This window comes from Semicossyphus pulcher, unplaced genomic scaffold (assembly GCF_022749685.1).
Source record: "Semicossyphus pulcher isolate SPU_LCO1_2020_fin unplaced genomic scaffold, fSemPul1.0.p SCAF_2, whole genome shotgun sequence".
NCBI classification, from domain to species: domain Eukaryota; kingdom Metazoa; phylum Chordata; class Actinopteri; order Labriformes; family Labridae; genus Semicossyphus; species Semicossyphus pulcher.
In genome coordinates, this window is record NW_027211693.1 from 36217199 (window position 1) to 36240076 (window position 22878).

The 22878-nt window shown below is 40.9% G+C and overlaps 1 protein-coding gene across 1 annotated transcript in view; it reads left to right on the plus strand.

Annotated features, from left to right (window-relative positions):
* Window positions 1-5202: 5202 nt before the first annotated feature.
* abhd18 (abhydrolase domain containing 18) overlaps window positions 5203-22878 on the plus strand; it is a 47122-nt gene continuing 29446 nt past the window's right edge. Inside the window, exons 1-8 of the mRNA XM_069670027.1 lie at window positions 5203-5292; window positions 7318-7426; window positions 10021-10105; window positions 10201-10301; window positions 17159-17234; window positions 17368-17452; window positions 22567-22594; window positions 22725-22863. Coding sequence (XP_069526128.1) covers window positions 7335-7426; window positions 10021-10105; window positions 10201-10301; window positions 17159-17234; window positions 17368-17452; window positions 22567-22594; window positions 22725-22863 — 606 coding nt within the window. The 5' untranslated portion in view covers window positions 5203-5292; window positions 7318-7334. The remainder of the gene's footprint in view (window positions 5293-7317; window positions 7427-10020; window positions 10106-10200; window positions 10302-17158; window positions 17235-17367; window positions 17453-22566; window positions 22595-22724; window positions 22864-22878) is intronic.

Sequence of the window (22878 nt, forward strand, 5' to 3'; positions counted from 1 at the left end):
TTTCACTGTTACAGTTAATGAGCTACAGTATAATATGTAGCTATATCATGTCTAAACATAACTGAATATAAAGAACTAAATCATCAAGCAGTGCAGACTTATAATATGTCAAACTGACAGTTATGTGTTCACATCAGGGGTCTGATTCAGAAAGTGGGTTTAGTGAAAACCCCGGGTTTGTTAGCCCTGAAATGAGGGAAACCTTGGGCTTGCCATTTCAGAAAGAGAGGTATCTTCAACTCTGAGTTGGTTAGTATGGTAACTGTTTCTGTGAACCTAACCTGGTTGGGAGCAGGTTTTCTTCAGGAAACTCAGAGTTTGGCTCTGTCTCCTCCCTCTAGGCTATAAAACCCTCATTCGACATACATAAATTATAATGTATGTGAAGTCAGCATCATGTTAGGGATATAGCTAATGCACATTAAAAAAGCCACTGAATGATCTTTCATTAGTTTAATATTTAAAATATGATTGAAGTGAGGTTCAGCCATGAGCCTGTTCTGCCTGAGCCGCACCTTTGAATGATGTTCTGGTATTTTATTTTTAACTGCTTCCATGTACGTTTTTCTCCCGTTGGATTGCTCCTAAATTAATATACATTTTAGCTTCGGGTCCTGATTAAGTATTAAATAGACCAGTTCAAACCAGTTCAAGCATTTACTCGAGCAGCAGTTTCTTCCCACGCCGCTTCTCTCTCTTTTGCAGCTGCAGCCGTGTTACTTTATTTTTCTTAAAACATGCTCATATTCGCTTAACGTCCGCATGAGGATTTCGAACTCCACTGGTGTGACGTAGGAGGACCTCTTTTTGTGTACCGTTGCCATGGTGAATCGTGGTATCGGGGCTCCATTAATGCTGGCTTTTTATAGTCAGCGTGCACGCACTTAACTCCGGCTGAACCTACTCAGAGTTGATTGAACTAACTCTGATCAGCTGTTCTGGAACCTAAAACTCAGAGTTTCCTATTTCAGAGTAGATCAACTCAGAGTTCAGGGTTAGACTGAGGGTTTGTTGAACCTCCTTTGTGAAATGGACCCCAGGTCTGTCTCAGAAATCTAGTAAATCTCACATGTTGGACAGAAGGGTTAGTCATTAAGATCCTTTAACCACAGAGACCTTCTTTATAAAATTCTCTCTGTCACAGACAATAAATACTGATTAACCTAACTGATAAACATTTAACCTCAGAAATCTGCTGTACTTCAATAAAGATATCTCAGCACAGAGTTTTTGTTGTTGATTGAATTCATATGGTGCTCTCAGCTACGTTTTTATGCATGACATAATATTTATTTTATTTCAATTACTTGGCAATTGCCGTTAAAGGGATAGTTCGGATTTTTTGACCCCCAGTTGTATGATATACATGCCAGTAGTGTAGCAGTTGCAAAGCTATTTGCTCACTCACCGAGTCCCGTGGTCGGACTTCTGTCCGGTTCCGAACGTAAAAAAAGTAGTTCCGGTGAGATGCCAGGGTCATGAAACCAAAAAGTTTTACCCTAAAAAAACAACACGGAGGCAAAGGTGATCCATTTTCAACACAAAACCACCCTCCGCGGATTTCATATACCGCGCCGTTTTTTTGGCACTATTTTCTCTCTCGAACAATCCAGTATCACTACGCCTGCGGCAGGCCGGTCTCTCAGGTGACGTGATCCATCAGCTGTTTTGGAGAGAACACGCTGGAATTGTAACTTGGCAGAGGACGTTTGTTGTCACAGAGGAGATACTAGTCAAAATGGTGCAAATTTGTGATTTTCCAGGCTGCAGTAACAAAAATATTCCACCGCACGTATTTCATCGTTTTCCCGAGGATCGTGCCCTACGAGAACTTTGGCTTGTTGCAGTCGGGTTGAGCATACGTACCAAGGCGATGAGGGTAAAAAACACTTCGCGTGCAGCAGCGCGCACTTCACCGAAGAAGATTATGTCCCTCCACGCCCAGGACAGAAGAAAATGCATATCTTGAAGAGCACGGCGGTGCCCACACCCCAGGTAAGAGAAACTAGGTAATACTAACGTGTGTTTGTGCGTGTGTATAAGTAAACATATTTGCATATGTGTATTAACAAGTTACATTCTATCTTATAATATTCCGTACAATCATTGTTTTAAAAGGTATGCACTTCTGTTGTTCTTGATAAGAATCTCTTGAGGGACCTGAGTCAAATTACTTTATTCAAGCACACTGGTAAGTTGGAATAAGCTTATGAATATTGTGTGGACCGTGCCTGACGTATTTATTCCCAAAACGATTAGCTCTCCCAGTGACATCGAGACTAAAAAGCTAAGAGCTGGAATCATTTCCAAACATTCCAATGCTTCAATCAGAGAAGGACATGTCAGAGAAATGTCACATACACTGCAGGAGAAAACGCAGATTATGTTGCCTGGTCTTTGAGCCAACAATTGATCAGCAAATGTACTGTATAAAACTAAAAGATTTTGGAGGCTTTGAAATGTTATGTGTGAGGCTGTTATAGAAATGTGCATGACAAATGTCTAAATAAAATCTGTTGTTTCAGGGGATCTTCAGGTTTTCCACAGCGCTATGCTGAAGTATGCTGAGAAGAGGAGGCACTTCCAATACATCACCATGCAGGCACGAATGCAACTGAGTGTTATTGACCACAGGATACTACTCGGGCTGGTAAGCATGAAAGATGAAGCAAAAAAGGTAGCTTCAATTTGTATGGTTTTTTTGTATAATGGACTTGGATTACATCTAGTCAGTTATCAGTTGTACTAACTTCCAACTGATGGTTATTTTTATTCCCCCAGGGAAAGAAAAATACAATGTGTTTCACTCCAAGCAATCAAGTCAATGGGTTGCAAGGAAGCTCTATGTGCCAACCTCTCAGAGTTTCAGGAAAGACTTGGTGCAGCGTGTCATCCAACAGCGACTTGACAAGAACATCAAGCTTGGAGATAAGCAGTTCAACATCCATCCTCCTGTCAACATACCGGCCAATATAGCTCCAACTCCAAAGCCAGACAAGGATGATCTGGTGGCACACCATGCAACACGATTTCGAGGCAAATAGGGACCTGTTTGAGACTTTTTAGCTCACAGAAAGTAAGCCCAAACCAAAGTTTTGCTGCTCTCTTCTGTCAGAGACGTCTCACTTCAGTTGTTGTTTGTGAATAACAAATTGCCCATTTGGATGCTGCTTATTTATATATGTTTATACATATAGAAATTATATATATTTATATATTTGTTTTTTAATAATTGTGTACTTTTGTACAAAAGCAGCATGCACTATAGTTATATAGTTATGGGAGAGAATGTTTGAAACTCAGAGATGTAAATAGTTATATTCTTTATTTTTGTCTGCAATTTTATTTACAAAAACTTTTTTGTCCAACCATTAGTCTTCCAGGCTTACATTTGGTTCACAATGCCTGAAAATTATTTTTTAACAATTGAAAATATATAGATAGGTGCTTTCAATTTGTGTGTTTCTTAAAAATAAAATTAAATATATTCTAAAGAAAAAGGAAACATGCGTCTTTCAGGCTAACACTCAACTTTTAAAAATGAACTTGCCAAATCAGATTTCAACACAACTAAAACAAACCCAGTGCTTCCTCTGACTCTTTGAAGCCTACATATTGTCCATTTGGTGATGGATATGTCTGTCTTATGGTGTCCACCACACATGAAGGAAGAACTCTCCTATTGCCTTTTCCCAGCTGTTCTCCTTTTAGGGCCCATTCAAGCACGATCCGATAGCCAACCAGCCTGTATTGTCTGAAAAATAAAACAACATAACATGTTTAGTCTGAGCATACTGTATGTAAAATGCTAAATGGTCAGTTACAAGCATATGTAAGACGTATTTATGATTGACAGGTTGAGTTGAGTTGAGTTGTAGTATAGATAGATAGATATCTATAGATATATAGATATATTGAAGTATAGATAGATAATGTACTTTATTTATCCCCAAACTGGGAAATTGTGGGTAGTATTAGGATTATATAGCCTACTTAGTGATCAATTCATATTGACAGAAAATAAGTTACATTATAACAGAACAATAAGTTACATCATAATATTATATTCTATTATATCATAATCACAAAGACAAACAAGCCAACACAATTGTATAATATTCTATATCAGTATTCAATAACAGTGTAGTAAATATTCACCACCTAAGACTCAGCCTCCACGAATACCCTCATGGATACTAACGAATTCCATGATTGTTGTCATAAGAGATGATCATAACAACACTTACTCTAAAGACAGCTGTCCGTCGGGTCCAGCTGGCCTGGGACGCCTCTTCCAGTTCATTTTGGGTATGTGGAAAAAGGTCTGCAAAACGCCAGCATTCAGGAGCGAGGTGGTTTGTGATACAGGTAGAAGCAGATGCGCTGGCTTCCTCTGAGATTGAGAGATCTTTCTGCGGCATGACCAGCTCCCATTCCCGACAGCAGTAGCTCTCCAACTCGGTGGGCATTGGCTGGCACTTCCCACAGGTGCACCACCAGTTTTCATGCAGTCTATCTCTCGTTTCAGCGGGCCCCTCATCTGCTTGCACAGCTTCTGTCTCTCTCCTTTCTCTCTCTGCCCGTTCTAAGTCCATCTGACGAAGTTCAGCATCCGTATATCCAGGTTCATACAGATATCCCTTTGGATCCGTAGTAAAAGGTAAATCTTCTTCATCACTTTCATAGTCCGACATGTTTACTACTTACGTGAATGGGTCAGAATCAACGTGAAATAGCTGTTAGGTCGGCTTACCTGAGAGACCGGCCTGCCGCAGGCGTAGTGATACTGGATTGTTCGAGAGAGAAAATAGTGCCAAAAAAACGGCGCGGTATATGAAATCCGCGGAGGGTGGTTTTGTGTTGAAAATGGATCACCTTTGCCTCCGTGTTGTTTTTTTAGGGTAAAACTTTTTGGTTTCATGACCCTGGCATCTCACCGGAACTACTTTTTTTACGTTCGGAACCGGACAGAAGTCCGACCACGGGACTCGGTGAGTGAGCAAATAGCTTTGCATCTGCTACACTACTGGCATGTATATCATACAACTGGGGGTCATAAAATCCGAACTATCCCTTTAATGTTGACATGAGCTGTTTAAATTGAAATGGATAGGTTTATTTTGAAAGAGACCGGAAGTGAGTTACAGTGCGGCGGCAGCAGCATCTTGATGGTCCGGTTTCCAGTCATTCGCCCTCTGACGAGGACAGAAGCTACTAGCTGTTAGCCTTTAGCTGTTAGGTAGCGGTGTGAAGAAGTCCACAAGGAAACCAGACGTCCGTGTACAGTCTGAGGTACTGTCACTATGTGTGTGTGTGTGTGTGTGTGTGTGTGTGTAGTTTTATAATGAATGATGAAGCTAAGTTAGCTAAGTTAGCTAAGTTGAACTTTGGACAGCAGGCTCATATTGGTTTTATTTCCTCTCTCAGGTGTTCTTTTTGCTCTCACCTCTCAAACATGTGACTTAATGTGACATTAGTTCCTTTTTTTCATTTAAACAGTTAATTTATTGATTTATTATCAGTTAATATTAACTCTGTATTATTTTTTAGTAACGTTTTATGGTTTAAGACAAGTAATGATACTGAATTCAAACTTGAATGTGACTGAAATTGTTTTTGGCTCCTATTACCAATAGTCAGGAACAATTAATTTTTTTTCTGTAATATATTTCAGAGATGTGTGAATTTATACTGTCACTCTGTACATGCTCTCTGCTCTTGTATATGGACTGTACTGATATAGCGCTTTTCTAGTCACAAAGCGCTTTTACACTATGGGACTTTCTCAAACCGGACCCTCCCAACTCACTCCATCCCAAAGTGAACTCTGTGTGACGTCACACTCACAGCTGAACGGAGCACCCTTCGTTTAGGTGAAGGGATTAAATACAGCGCAGAGCTTTGAGACAAACTCCCCTCACTCAGATGGAGACAGGAAATGCGTGTAATCATGGTTTCATGTCACACGGAGAATAAATGCTGTGTAAATACCAGAGAGGCAGAGTCATGAAAATTCAGGAGGAACATAAACTTAGAGCTTCCTTGGTGATATTTCTTATCTATAAATAAATATTTAATCTGATGTTGATGACCTGCTGAGTTTTTACAGCCTGTTAAAACACTTTAAACTTTTCACTTGGGTCATTTCTAGAAAAGGGTTTATTAGATCCTGAATATAACGTTCACTGTAAGATGCTGAAGTCAGTTTATTATTTCATGTTCATCTTATCTAAAGTAGTTATCATTTGTACGGGTGATAACACAGAACTTTAGTTTACGTCTCTCATTTCATGACCATCATAACACAGCGTTGCACCTGGTCAGTAAGTCAGCATCGGTGCAGACTTGCTGGTAGAGAGTTTAACAGCCCACTCCACACTCAGAGGTTTGGGACAGCACTCAATGTCGCAGTGCCTCCATGCGAGCGGGCAAACGGAGTGGAAGTGTGTAGGGAGTGGTTTGAGAAAGGCCCCACATGTCACATGCTCCCTTTTACACCCACATTCACACACTGATGGGAAACTCCTATAAGGATCTATGATTGATACACCAAGGCATAGCCTGTGGTGTATGAATGTCCATGCCTATCCATACTTATGGCTTCAAGAGTGTCTTGCCCATAGACACTTCAACATACGACTGTAGCAGTCAGGGATCGAACCCCCAACCTTCCGATTGAGAGATGACCGACTACCACTGAGCCACTGGTGGACTCAGCTGACTGTGTTCAGTCAGTCCACTAATAATCCAGAATAAAATCACATTATGTATAAAACATTACATCACTGACTACATGATACAGATAGCATGTTATTTATGTACTATAGACTCTAAACATTTTCTGTAGCCTGAATAAAAAAAAATAGAATCATAAACATGATAAAATGCCTGTTAACAGATGCTCATGTCTGACAGAGAACCCGTCTAACAGAGAACCCGTCTGACAGAAGAAACTGTCTGACAGAGAACAAGTCTGACAGAGAACCCATCTGACAGGAGAACCCGTCTGACAGAGAAGCTGTCTGACAGAGAACCTGTCTGACAGAAGAACCGGTCTGACAGAGATCCCACCTGACAGAGAACCTGTCTGACAGAAGAAACCATCTGACAGAGAACCCATCTGACAGGAGAACCCGTCTGACAGAGAAGCTGTCTGACAGAGAACCTGTCTGACAGAAGAACCGGTCTGACAGAGATCCCACCTGACAGAGAACCTGTCTGACAGAAGAAACCATCTGACAGAGAACCCATCTGACAGAGAACCCATCTGACGGAGAACCCGTGTGTGACCTGTGTATGTGTGTGTGTTCGGTGTAGATGCCAGGTGCTGGTCCATGGGTGTGAGCAGACTGGATATATTCTACAGACGGCTGCTCCTCACCAAACTCTTCATCGGAGGATGGGGGAAGCCTGAAGACCTGAAAAGGCAAAGAACCAGAAAACATGTTATTGACAGAATAACGCTAATGTACAGAACAGAAAACGTGTTACAGAATAACTCTAATGTACAGAACCGAAAACATGTTATAGACAGAAAAACGCTAATGTACAGAACAGAAAACATGTCATATATAGAATAACATAACACTAGTGTACAGAACCAGAGAACATATTATAGACAGAATTACACTAAAGTACAGAACAGAAAACATGTTCTAGACAGAATAATGCTAATGTACAGAACAGAAAAGATGTAATTTACAGAATAACGTAACACTAGTGTACAGAACCAGAGAACATATTATAGACAGAATCACACTAATGTACAGAACAGAAAACATGTTCTAGACAGAATAATGCTAATGTACAGAACAGAAAAGATGTAATTTACAGAATAACATAACACTAGTGTACAGAACCAGAGAACATATTATAGACAGAATCACACTAATGTACAGAACAGAAAACATGTTCAAGACAGAATAATGCTAATGTACAGAACAGAAAAGATGTAATTTACAGAATAACATAACACTAATGTACAGAACAGAAAACGTCATAATGCTAATGTACAGAACCAGAAAACATGTTATAGACAGAATAACGCCAATGTACAGAACCAGAGAACATGTTATTGACAGAATAACGATAATGTACAGAACCAGAGAACATGTTATAGACAGAATAACGCTAATGTAAAGAACCAGAAAACATGTTAGAGAGAAAAACGCTAATGTACAGAACAGAAAACATGTCATATATAGAATAATATGACACTAATGTACAGAACCAGAGAACATGTTATAGACAGAAGAACACTAATGTACAGAACAGAAAACGTCATATACAGAATAACGCAAATATACAGAACAGAAAACATCTTGCAGAATAACTCTAATGTACAGAACCGAAAACATGTAATAGACAGAAAAACGCTTATGTACAGAACAGAAAACATGTCATATATAGAATAACATAACACTAGTGTACAGAACCAGAGAACATATTATAGACAGAATCACACTAATGTACAGAACACAAAACATGTTATAGACAGAATAATGCTAATGTACAGAACAGAAAAGATGTAATTTACAGAATAACATAACACTAATGTACAGAACAGAAAACGTCATAATGCTAATGTACAGAACAGAAAACATGTTCTAGACAGAATAACTCTAATGTACAGGACAGAAAATGTCGTATACAGAATAACATAACACTAATGTACAGAACAGAAAACGCCATGTACAGAATAACTCTAATGTACAGAACCAGAAAACATGTTATAGACAGAATAACGCTAACGTACAGAACAGAAAACAAGTTATAGACAGAATAACGCTAATGTACAGAACAGAAAACAAGTTATAGACAGAATAACGCTAATGTACAGAACAGAAAACATGTTATAGACCGAATAACACTAATGTAAAGAACCAGAAAACATGTCATGTACAGAATAACAACACTAATGTACAGAACCAAAAAATATGTCATGTACAAAATAACATAACAATTACAGAACCAGAGAACATGTTATAGACAGAATAACGCTAATGTACAGAACAGAAAACGTCAGAATAATGCTAATGTACAGAACCAGAAAACATGTTATATACAGAATAACGCCAATGTACAGAACCAGAGAACATGTTATTGACAGAATAACACAAATGTACAGAACACAAAACATGTTATAGACAGAATAACGCTAATGTACAGAACCAGAGAACATGTTATAGACAGAATAACGCCAATGTACAGAACCAGAGAACATGTTACTGACAGAATAACACAAATGTACAGAACACAAAACATGTTATAGACAGAAAAACGCTAATGTACAGAACCAGAAAACATGTTCTAGACAGAATAATGCTAATGTAAAGAACCAGAAAACATGTCATGTACAGAATAACAACACTAATGTACAGAACCAGAAAACGTCATATACAGAATGACATAACGCTAATGTACAGAACCAGAGAACATGTTATAGACAGAATTACGCTAATGTACAGAACCGAAAACATGTTATAGACAGAAAAACGCTAATGTACAGAACAGAAAATATGTTACAGAATAACTCTTAAGTACAGAACAGGAAACATGCCTCATACAGAATAACATAACACTAATGTATAGAACAGAAAACGTCATATACAGAATAATGCTAATGTACAGAACCAGAAAACATGTTATAGACAGAATAACACGAATGTACAGAACAGAAAACATGTTCTAGACAGAATAACACTAATGTACAGAACAGAAAACATGTTCTAGACAGAATAACATAGCACTTACAGAACCAGAGAACAGGTTATTGACAGAATAACATAACACTTAGAGAACCAGAGAACATGTTATTGTCAGAATAAGGCTAATGTACAGAACCAGAGAACAGTATCAATCACTCACAGGAAGACTTGATGAAAAAGAGAGGAACAGAGAACCCCTCTGTATATAGATATGGGCAGTGTGGAGAAACATGTCATTGTATACAGAGGAGCATGAGAGAAATGCAGGATGTTGATGTTAATCTGATGTTAATCTGATGTTTGTGTCTTACAGAATTTTTGAGTTTCGTAAGATTATTGGAGACCGAGAGAAGTGCAAATTTTTGGTGCCAGAGGATTACCCAGTTTACATAAATAAGGTTTTCCATCCGTCCTCTTTTCATTGCTCAAGACTGTAACATATATACTTACGTGGTTATAAGATATTTGTGTGTGTGTATGTGTGTGTCTTCAGACCGTGGAGCACACTGACTGTCACATCCACGATGGGTTCCTGATCTCTCCTCTGGAGCACCTGGTTCCTGGTATCCTGCCACCAGAGTCTGTCAGAGCCAGGTACAGATCCAGAATCTGTCGGAGCCCGGTATAGATCCAGAGTCTGTCGGAGCCAGGTACAGATCCAGAATCTGTCAGAGCCAGGTATAGATCCAGAGTCTGTCAGAGCCAGGTACAGATCCAGAATCTGTCAGAGCCAGGTACAGATCCAGAATTTGTCAGAGTCAGGTACAGATCCAGAATCTGTCAATCAATCAATCAATCAATCAAATTTTATTTGTATAGCGCCAAATCATAACCAGAGTTATGTCGAGACACTTTACAAAAAGAGCAGGTCTAGACCGACTCTTTGTTATGTTATTTAAAGAGAGGCCCAACATGAATCACCATGAGTAGCACTTAGCAATATTCGGCACATTGGCAAGGAAAAACTTCCTTTAACAGGCAGAAACCTTGAGCAGAACCAGACTCATGTTGAACAGCCATCTGCCTCGACTGGATGGGCTGAAAATGGGATAGAAGGAGATGCAGGATAGAGACAGGCAAAGAGAGAAACAACAACATATGTTCTTGTTACAACAACAACATATATCCTTGTTACATGAACAACAACAGACAAATACTTATGGTTACAATGCCAATAATAGTGGTAGACTTGTGTGAAGATTAGCAAAAAATAAATAAATAAATTAGCGAGAGAAGCTGAGTAATGATAAAGGCTGAGGTAATCGTAATTGTAACAGTTGAAGTCAACAGGTCTACTATTAGCATTAGCAGCAACAATAATGATACTATGGGGAAGACTGATGTTAGTAGTTGTTGCAGTCGAGCAGATCCACAGCAGCAGGTGGTCTGCAGCAACGATCCCCAGGAACCTACAGCCCTAACTATAAGCTTTATCAAAAAGGAAAGTTTTAAGTCTACGTTTAAAAGAAGAGAGGGTGTCTGCCTCCCGGACCTTGACTGGTAGATTGTTCCAGAGGAGGGGGGCCTGGTAATTGAAGGCTCTACCTCCAACACTACTCTTAGAGACTTTAGGTACCACAAGCAGGCCTGCATCCTGGGAGCGCAATGTTCTAGAGGGGTATTATGGCACTATGAGCTCTTTAAGATATGATGGTGCCTGACCATTGAGAGCTTTGTAAGTAAGAAGAAGGATTTTAAATTCAATTCTAGATTTTACAGGAAGCCAGTGCAGAGAGGCTAATACAGGAGAGATGTGATCTCTCTTCCTAGTTCTTGTCAGCACACGTGCTGCAGCATTTTGTACCAGCTGCATAGTTTTTAGTGACTTATTAGGGCAGCCTGATAGTAACGAGTTACAATAATCTAACCTGGAAGTAACGAATGCATGGCCTAGTTTTTCTGAATCGATGTGTTTGATTTTTGCTATGTTGTGAAGGTGAAAGAAGGCTGTCCTTGATATTTGTTTAATGTGGGAGATGAAGGACATATCCTGATCAAATAGAACTCCCAGATTCCTAACAGTAGTGCTGGATGCCAGGCTGATGCCATCTAGGGCAGTTATATCATTAGAGAAAGAGTCTCTAAGGTGTTTTGGGCCGAGCACAATAACTTCAGTTTTGTCTGAATTAAGTAGCAGAAAGTTTCTAGTCATCCAGATCTTCATGTCCTTAAGGCATGCTTCTAGTTTAGATAGCTGATTGGTTTCGTCTGGCTTCATTGATAAGTACAATTGAGTATCATCTGCGTAACAATGAAAATTATGATATTAACAAGAGGAAGCATATATAAGGTAAAAAGAATCGGTCCGAGCACAGAACCTTGTGGAACTCCATGACTAACTTCGGTGTGCATAGAGGACACATCATGAACATTAACAAACTGAGATTGATATGATAAATAAGATTTAAACCAACTTAATGCAGATCTTGTAATGCCAATTAAATGTTCTAGTCTCTGTAACAGGATGTGATGGTCTATCGTGTCGAAAGCGGCGCTAAGATCTAACAGGGCGAGTACAGAGAGAAGTCCTCTGTCTGAGGCAGTAAGTAGATCATTTGAAACTCCTTATCCTTCCTTAAGCAGCTTGGTTGGAATCAGGTCTAAAAGACAGATTGATGGTTTAGACGAAGATATCAGAGAATTTAGCTCAGGAAGGTCAGTTGGAGAAAAACAGTCAAGGTAAACATCAGGTTTTTGAGCAGTTTCCAAAGATAAATCTGCACCAGTTAACGGCAGGAGGTTACAAATTTTGTCTCTAATCTTTAGGATTTTGTCATTAAAGAAGCTCATGAAATGATCACTGCTGAGGCCTATAGGAATACTTGGCTCAATGGAGCTGTGACTCTCTGTCAGCCTGGCTACAGTGCTGAAAAGGTACCTGGGATTGTTTTTATTTTCTTCTATGAGGGAGGAGTAGTAGACACCTCGAGCATGCCGTAGGACATTCCTGAATTTATTAATACATTTTGCCAGATTAAACGAGACTCTTCTGTTTTGGTGGATCGCCACATTCTTTCAAATTTACGTGGCATTTGCTTCAACTTACGAGTTTCTGAGTCATACCATGGAGCTAGCCTCTGTCGTTTGATTATCTTCTTTTTTAAGGGGGCAATCGAGTCTAGAGTACTTCTCAGCAAGCCTGCAGTACTATCAGCAAACTGATCAAGCTGAGAGGGACTAACATTAGCATAAGAGCTTTCTGTAGTAAACAGATGTGGTAAAGAATTAAAAGCAGCTGGAATTGTTTCCTTAAATTTAGCTACAGCCCTATCAGACAAACATCTTGTGAGTACATTTTTGTTAACTGGAGAGTAGTCGGTTAATAGGACATCGAATGTTACTAAATTCCGATCTGATAAAAGAGGATTTTGTGGAAAGACAATTAAGTTTTCAGTTTCAAGGCCATAAGTTAGAACAAGGTCGAGGCTGTGGTTAAAGCGGTGAGTAGGCTGGTTTACACTTTGAGTGAAACCAATAGAGTCCAAAAGGGACATAAATGCCATGCTAAGACTATCATTATCAACATCTACATGAATATTGAAGTCCCCTACAATAATTATTTTATCTGAACTCAGGACTAAATCTGATAAAAACGCTGAGAATTCATTTAGAAAATCAGAGTATGCGCCAGGAGGGCGGAATACTATCACAAATAAAACAGGCTGTAAAGTTTTCTAAGCTGGGTGTGAAAAACTCAGAACAAGGCTTTCAAAAGAGCTGAAACTACGTTTTGATCTAGGGTTGATTAGAAGACTAGAACTGAAAATAGCTGCCACTCCACCACCTCTACCAGTGTCTCAAGGAATATGAGTATCAAGATGACTGGGAGGAGTGGATTCATTTAAAGGTCCCATATTATGCAAAATTCACTTTGGAATGGTTTTCTAACAATAATATGCGCCCCCTGCCTGTCTACAAACCCCCTGAAATGAGAAAAGTGTATCCTCTCCCTCTCTTGCTTGCTCCACTTTTCAGAAAATGTGTGCTGAAACAGCCCGATTGCAGCTTTTCCCTACATGACGTCATGAAGGGCAATAACACCTCCTCCAGGTTGGTGACCTCGCCCCAGATAAATGTTTGGTCTGCCCCCTGAAACTTCCTCGAGGGCGCTATTGTTTTCCTCTCGCAAACGCTGCTCCGGTAAAATAAACATGGCGAAGGTACGGGCAAAGCACGGCAGTTGCTCTGTTGTTGGCTGCACAAACGAGCACAGGAGTCTATTTTTACCTCCTTCGTCTGAAGTTATGTTGCTTTACTGTATAGGCCTACCAAGCGTGATAGCCTGTTGAATGTGGTTTTAGCATAGCAGCTAACGTAAGTTTCTGTTGGTAACATAGTTTCCTTATACTACGTTAGAACCTGTTACCACTCTGAGCCTGCCGGCGGGCCGTCATTGCAATTACTACAACATTTGCCCTGCAGCTACGATGATAACTTTATGTTGCCACTCATGTGTCACATCGTTGGAAAGCTAAGATCAAACTCAAGATTCGATTGATATTAACCATTAAAAGATCCAATCACCACAGCAGGTGCAATCAACGGCAACAGAACATAAACAAACATTTACAAAATTGACGTAACTCACTGATGAAGGCTCACTGTAATCCACTGATGCATATTATTTTCATAAATTCATCAATCAATCAATCAATCAAATTTTATTTGTATAGCGCCAAATCATAACCAGGGTTATCTCGAGACACTTTACAGAAAGAGCAGGTCTAGACCGACTCTTTGTTAAGTTATTTAAAGAGAGGCCCAACATGAATCCACCATGAGTAGCACTTAGCAATTCGGCACATTGGCAAGGAAAAACTTCCTTTTAACAGGCAGAAACCTCGAGCAGAACCAGACTCATGTTGAACAGCCATCTGCCTCGACTGGATGGGCCGAAAATGGGATAGAAGGAGATGCAGGATAGAGACAGGCAAAGAGAGCAACAACAACATATGTTCTTGTTACCACAACAACATATGTCCTTGTTACATGAACAACAACAGACACATACTTATGGTTACAATGCCAATAATAGTGGTAGACTTGTGTGAAGATTGGCTAAATAAATAAATAAATAAAATATAAATTCACTCCTGGTACATTGCTAAAGGTCCAGATGATATAATCCAGTAAAGTATTTAGTCCAAAAGCATTATTCCATCAATAACTATCCATGGATCGCCGTTCGTCATTACTAATTGGCCGTCAGAAATGCTGCATTTCCCCGTGTATTTTCTGTAATAACTTCATATTCCCTTTGAATTGCCGCTCCTTTCCGGTATCAAAGTGGACGCGAGCTTCTTAGCTTTCTATATAGGAGCTTCCATTACTGATTCTTAGCCTACAATAGCCAACCAGAGTCGATGTTGAAGGAAGGTGCTTGTCCCTCTTTGACTGAAGGCAGAGCCGGCTAATAGCAACCGAATTAGCTCATGGTACCGGAGCGCAAGCCACAACCTCTTCCAGAGGGTGGACAGGCACAGCTCATTATCATTTAAAGCTAAAGACACAGAAACAGTTTATTCTCAGTAGAGCTCAGGAGAGGAAGTTACAGGCTGGCTGAAGTCCAGGAACAAACTGGGCTTTTAGGCAACAGACTTCAAATTGACTGTTCTGGGACCTCTGAGACCTATGTGAACGTGCTGAAAAGGAGTATAATATGGGACCTTTAAGCTGACATATTCTTCCTGACGCAGCCAAGTCTCAGTTAAAGAGAGTAAATCAATATGATAATCTGATATCAGATCGTTCACTAATAGAGCTTTAGATGACAGGGATCTCATATTTAACAGACTACATTTAATTCTCATATTTTTTTGCATAACTTCGGTTGTTGTTTTAACTTTTATTTAAAAAAATGTATTTACTCCTTTTTTATTTAAGTTTGAATTAACTGTAATAAAAGGCCTGGGTTGAGAGGCAGACACAGTCTCTATAACATTAACATTGTGGCTGGGAAACTGCTCAGAGGTAAGCTCAGAGGAGTGTGTAGGACTACAGCTCTGCCTCCTGGTCTCAACTCTTGTTTGTCAGGTTTTACGACTAACAAACTTAGCCATATTACGAGACAAAAGAGCTGCACCATCCAAAGTGGGATGAATGCCGTCTCTTCCGATCAGACCAGGCTTTCTTCTTATCTTATCAAATTTACGATTATCCTTTGTCAGCAGTTTTAAATTGGACTCGATGTCGCCCGCTCTGGCCCCAGGAATACATTTCACTATGGCCGCTGGCTTTGCTAGCTTCACGTTTCTGACTATGGAGGAGCTGCCAATAACCAGAGTTGGTTTCTCAGCGGGTGTGTCGCTGAGTGGGGAAAACTTGTTTGAAACGTGAAGTGGTTGGTGGTGAACCGTGTGCTTCGTCTTGCGGCTATGCTTCCTTCTGAGAGTAACCCAGCCACTGCATCCCAGCTGCTCGGGAGTTGCCGGGGGAGAAGCTACTGGCCCTGGGGGCTTGCTGCTGACTACAGCAGCTAGCGATGCTTGGTTTTCCAAGGTGCGGAGCCGCGTCTCTAATTCCGTGATCCTTGCCTCCATAGCTCCAAAAATACTACATTTAATACAAGTACCCTTATCCGTAAAGTAGGTCGAGGTAGAGCTAAACATCTGACACACCGAACAGGGCAGATTAGGAGAGCAAGAGGGAGAAGGAGAAGCCATTTCAATGGATTAAGCTAGCTGCTAAGCTAACGGCTAAGTGAGTATAAAGTTAAGGGTTTAGCAGATATGACGCTAATGCAACAATGAGAGCGCTTGATGAAAACTAGTGTCCGTTTAAGTACACAGCAGCTGAATAACCGCAGTGATGATAATTACAGCAGATTAATCGATTTAGCTCGAGCTCTAGCAACAACTACAAACAGCACAGGACAACACAATAGCAGCGAGAAAACAGGAAATGACGCAATACGCTCACCTGAAGCAATACCCTCCTGTTTGCCTCTTGTCAGAGCCAGGGGCAGATCCAGAGTCTGTCAGAGCCAGGGGCAGATCCAGAGTCTGTCAGAGCCAGGTACAGATTTAGAGTCTGTCGGAGCCAGGTACAGATCCAGAGTCTGTCAGAGCCAGGTACAGATTTAAAGTCTGTCAGAGCCAGGGGCAGATCCAGAGTCTGTCAGACCCAGGTACAGATCCAGAGTCTGTCAGAGCCAAGTACAGATTTAGAGTCTGTCAGAGCCAGGTACATATCCTCCAGAGTCTGTCAGAGCCAGGTATAGATCCAGAGTCTGTCAGAGCCAGGTACAGATCCAGAGTCTGTCAGAGCCAGGTACAGATCCAGAGTCTGTCAGAGCCAGGTACAGATCCTCCAGAGTCTTTTAGAGCCAGGTATAGATCCAGAGTCTGTCAGAGCCAGGTATAGATCCACCCGAGTCTGTCTGTGACCTTTCACTTGTCTGTAACCTGTGACCTTTGAACTGTATGTAACCTGTGACCTGTTTGATGTTTGAGGTTCCAGTTCATCGTTCCTAAGCAGTGGAAGAACAACAGACCAGTATGTATCCATCTGGCTGGAACAGGAGACCACGTAAGACTCTTTAAACCCGATCCCCCCCAAATTATTTTGATGTGAAGTTGATCCTCTCTGACTGTGTGTGTGTGTGTGTGTGTGTGTGTGTGTGTGTGTGTGTGTGTGTGTGTGTGTGTGTGTGTGCGTGTAGTTTTTCTGGCGTCGAAGGAACCTGATGGCTCGTCCGATGATCAAAGAAGCAGGAATGGCTTCACTGCTTTTGGAAAATCCTTATTATATCCTTTAATACCAGGATCCAGATAAATACTGGATTCTGATTGGCGGGTGTCAATGGATACCTTCTCAGGTGTGAATCTGTGTACTCACTTTCACATTAATGTCCTGGCTACTTACAGTAATGGCATGTATCTGAAATGAAAAGAAAAGAGAGATACTTTAGTTATTTAAACACTAATTCACTAAAGGATTTCGCAACTAATGCGGCCACTTCTACAAAAAGCTCCTAATTCCCAAACACCAGTACTAACAGCACTGCGCAGTTCGAGTGAAACAATACCCTCTGCAGAGAGCTGATGGTAACTGCAGCACAATATTAAAAGGGCTGTCGCATTCAGAGTTTCCACCTTTTTCTGACAAAAAAAAAAGTAAATGTCTGTAAATACAATCTGTTAATAATAAACAATATGGCGTGCAGCCCTACAATATAACAACCGCAAATGCAATGTGCGCATGTGCAATATTCACATCGCAGGACATGCGATATTGAAGAAAATTATGTGAAATATGTCAACCTTCTACTTTATTGTTGCTCGTTGCAAAACAAAAACTCACCAGTTTCTCGTTTTCAATTACTAATCTACAGGTAAAGTCTGTCTGATATCACATTAGTTAGTATGGAGTGGAGCTCTTCAACAGACCACATAGGGAACTGGCTGAGCAGCAGAGAGTTTGTCACCTGCCTGTAAACTGTAAACAAGCACGAAAACTCACATCTCCTGCTTCCTGTGGACACACACAACTTCACACCATGTGTGTGCTGCAGGTGTAGCCACTAAAAGTAAACTCTCGTGGCACATCTGCTCCATGAACGGCCCTTTTATGTAACCACAGTGTTAACCAGCAGCAGCATGAGCAACTGGCCTCACAACCGCAGACCACGTGTAACGACACCAGCCCAGGACCTCCACATCCAGCATCTTCACCTCCAAGATCGTCTGAGACCAGCCACCCAGACAGCTGCTGCAACAATCGGTTTGCATAACCAAAGAATTTCTGCACAAACTGTCAGAAGCCGTCTCAGGGAAGCTCATCTGCATGCTCGTCGTCCAGATCGGGGTCTCGACCTGACTGCAGTTCGTCGTCGTAACCGACTTGAGTGGGCAAATGCTCACATTTGATGGCGTCTGGCACTTTGGAGAGGTGTTCTCTTCACGGATGAATCCCAGTTTTCACTGTACAGGGCAGATGGCAGACAGCGTGTATGGCGTTGTGTGGGTGAGCAGTTTGCTGATGTCAACGTTGTGAATCGACTGGCCCATGGTGGCGGTGGGGTTATGGTATGGGCAGGCGTATGTTATGGACAACGAACACAGGTGCATTTTATTGATGGCATTTGGAATGCACAGAGATACCGTGACGAAATCCTGAGGCCCATTGTTGTGCCATTCATCCACGACCATCACCTCATGTTGCAACATGATAATGCACGGCCCCATGTTGCAAGGATCTGTACACAATTCCTGGAAGCTGAAAACATCCCAGTTCTTGCATGGCCAGCATACTCACCGGACATGTCACACATTGAGCATGTTTGGCATGCTCTGGATCGGCGTATACGACAGCGTATTCCAGTTCCTGCCAATATCCAGCAACTTGGCACAGCCATTGAAGAGGAGTGGACCAACATTCCACAGGCCACAAACAACAACCTGATCAGCTCTATGCGAAGGAGATGTGTTGCACTGCGTGAGGCAAATGGTGGTCACACCAGATACTGACTGGTTTTCTGACCCCCCCCGGACCCCCCCAATACAGTAAAACTGCACATTTTAGAGTGGCCTTTTATTGTGGCCAGCCTCAGCATCTTGATATGCCACACCTGTGAGGTGGATGGATTATCTCGGCAAAGGAGAAGTGCTCACTAACACAGATTTAGACCAATTTGTGAACAATATTTGAAAGAAATAGGCCTTTTGTGTACATAGAAAAAGTCTTAGATCTTTGAGTTCAGCTCATGAAAAATGGGAGCAAAAACAAAAGGGTTGCGTTTATATTTTTGTTCAGTGTATATCCTAATACTTGTTTTTTCCCATTCTGTGCAGCCCTAATATATTGTCATTATTGTTCTAATCAGGACATCAATCTGGCTGTCCGAGACTTAACCCCAGCACACATGGGCACACTTTGTCCACATGTGGAGACAGCCGTCACGCATGAGTAGGCAGGGATGTGGATTTCCGGGACGGCAAGTGTTCTGGTTTCCGTTTGTCGTAAGCTTGTCGTCCGTGTACTACTGACCAATCATGTATCAGCGGGCTGTGGCGTATGCAGGACAAACAGTCCGTGTAGTAAGCAAAAGCAGGCGGAACATAATCTACCGTAATGACATCCCGGCTCCCAGCAGCATGATCTTACAACGATTTAGCTTCTTATTAATCTCTATAAACAGACATTGCATGCTAACAGCTAACAATCTGTTCTAAATCTAAAATTCCACTTGAGATAAATTTCCTGACACAGTGTCACGAAAGTCGTTCAGTATTTTGATTTGCCGACTTCCTTGAACGCATCAGATATGATGGATCTGACCTCCGTTCAACAAAGGAGCATTAAAAAAGTTTTCTTCTCCTCTTGAGGACAGACCTGACGAGGCTTCATTTTGACTTTTTACTAATCTGCATCATGATGTTGAAATTTGGGCAAAGGTAAGACCCATTTATTAAAGTAAATCACAAGAAGGACGGGTTCTTTTTTCTGTATACGGTGCAGCACTCAGAAAAGTAGGTAATTTATCACTAACCGCTGGCTACATGCACCGGCATGTTCACCGGTGTCCCCAGAGGCTATATCGTTGTCGGACTACAGCCGATGGGATCCAAGATGGCAGAAAGAGAAACTAGCAAAACACCTGTCGAGTCTGGGCTGGTTGAGGATGGTGCCTGGGACACACAAGCTGCAGGAACACTGCCCCTCTGAACTTACTGAAAATGTTGATCACATCAGCATCATCTCACATACCTCTTTCTTTCTTTCTTTCTTTCTTTCCTGCTTCAATTAATTGCATATTTGGGGGCCTTAACTGGCCCCAAAAATAGCAATATCACCACCTACTAGAAACAGGAAATTACATGTTTTACACTTTGATGTAGGCGGGTTCACACCAGTCTTTAGTCCAATTGAACTTAAGCGTTTAGGTTGGTGTGAACGCCGGAATCAAACTCTGGTGTGGAGCAAACAACCAGACCACTCGAAAAGATGGATCTCGTTCCTTTTCCAAATGAACCACGGTCCAGTTTAATACTGGTGTGAACATAAACAGAGTTAAAGTTGGTCCAAATACAGGGGCCAAACCAAAACACTGCGCATTGTGGGTTCTTAACGGGTGCTGACACTGGCAGAGACAGACACGCAACGAGATGAGTAGAGGACAGACGGGGAGTGACGAGGATGTCGAACTGTTGAACGGTGTCGGTTAAAAGTTAAAAAAAAAAAAAAAAAAAAAAAGTGGAAATTCTGACCAATCAGAGAGCAGTTTTTTTCGCACATTAAAACTTTTGATCTGCTGGTAAAAGCTGCTGTGTGAACACAAACCAAACTCGAGGCAAAATGCAACATTATAACAGTTTGGTCTTTGATTTGGACCAAAGAACCAGACCTTAGGTGTTAATGCGCCCTTACTCTGATGAACACATTCACCTCAGATGTGGTCAGAAAAGCCTTCAGACCTTGGTGATGCTTTAATTTAAAGACGACGAGTTTTTGATGAAGGCCGGGTCCCAGGCGGACTTCGATGAAGTTGCCGAAACTCTCATCTACAATGTGCAATCTGCTTCAATTTCACACGAACCCTGGACAAATCTACAGACTATATTTATATTAGGTCATAGTCATAGCGTAAGCCTTGCTAGACAACATCAGAAACACATTTAACAGATTAAACTAATTATAAACATTCAGCACATTATAAACATAAACAAACACATTATAAACATTCAGCACATTATAAGCATTAAAGACATAAACACACATTCAACACATTATAAACATTAAACACATTATAAACTTTAAATACGTTATAAACTTAAACATTAAACACATTATGCTCAAATTCCAAAGAATCCGTCTCCGGCGCGTTCCGTGTGCGCCGCGACCTCCGGAGTGGATCACCCCCATTCAAGTCAATGATCGTGATTCCACAGCAAACGTCCCAGAAGCATCTCTCCGCTCTACTCTACTAAAGATACGCGTCGGGTCTATTTTTGACGGAGGCTGCTTCAAGCATGTGTCAAGCTTAACAGAGCAGATCGTTCCAAACTGCTTTCTCTGCTTTAATAACAACAACACACTCTTGAAAAAAGAACACTTTTAATTAAGTAGTGTTTACAGCCATGGTAGAAGCACAAAAATCACGGAATGATATCCAAAAAGGCAGATAATCAACCTCGGAGGTGCAAACTGAACTGTTGTTTGTGTAAACTCTGTGTAACACTGATGGTATCTCGCGAATCCAGCTGCTTGGGCCAGCGCTCTGCTGTTCTGCTGCTCTGCAGATCAGACACGCTTCCTGTGGGGGAGGGCTTGCGCCGTCTGACGGAACAGAACCGCGGCACAGACGGAACGCGACGGACACGGATCCTGTGGGATCCAGGCGTTATAAACCTTATAAACATTAAAAACATAAACTTGTCAACATCAAAGACATAAACATTAAACACATTATAAACATCAAACGTAAACATTACTAACACATTATTAACATGAAATACATCATAAACCTGAAACACAATAAACACATTATAAACATTAAACATGTTATAAACAAACAAACATTAAAGACATTAAACCCATTATAAACTTTAACAAACACATTATAAACATAAACACATGATATACATCAAACACATAAACATTAAACACATTATTAACATAAACATTAAACACATAAACAAACAAACAAACATTAAACACATCATAAACATCAAACACATTATAAAGATTAAACATAAACATTAAACACAAACATTAAACACAAACATTAAACACATTGTAAACATTCAACACATTATAAACAAACAAAAACATTAAACGCATTATAAACATTAAACACATTATAAACAAACACATTTGTATCTTTCGTTTCCTGATCAGTTTGTTTCTTAACGACCTTCACATGGATATCGTAAACCCAAAGACCAGCTGTAAGTTCACCCCCCTGACACTTCATTGATTAATTGATTTGGCATATATGTTTTGGACAGAAGTAAATATGTGAGCCTTTATATACCCAGGTGTTTAAAGTCTGAGTGTAAACAAGTAGTGTGTATTCAGGAGGTCCAGTCTGAAGAATGTGTCCGACCTGTTTGTGATGGGAGGCGCTCTGATCCTGGAGTCCACCGTGCTGCTGCGTTGGCTGCAGAGGGAAGGATACTGGCCTTTGGGCATGACCGGCATCTCTATGGGAGGATACGTGAGTCCATTTATT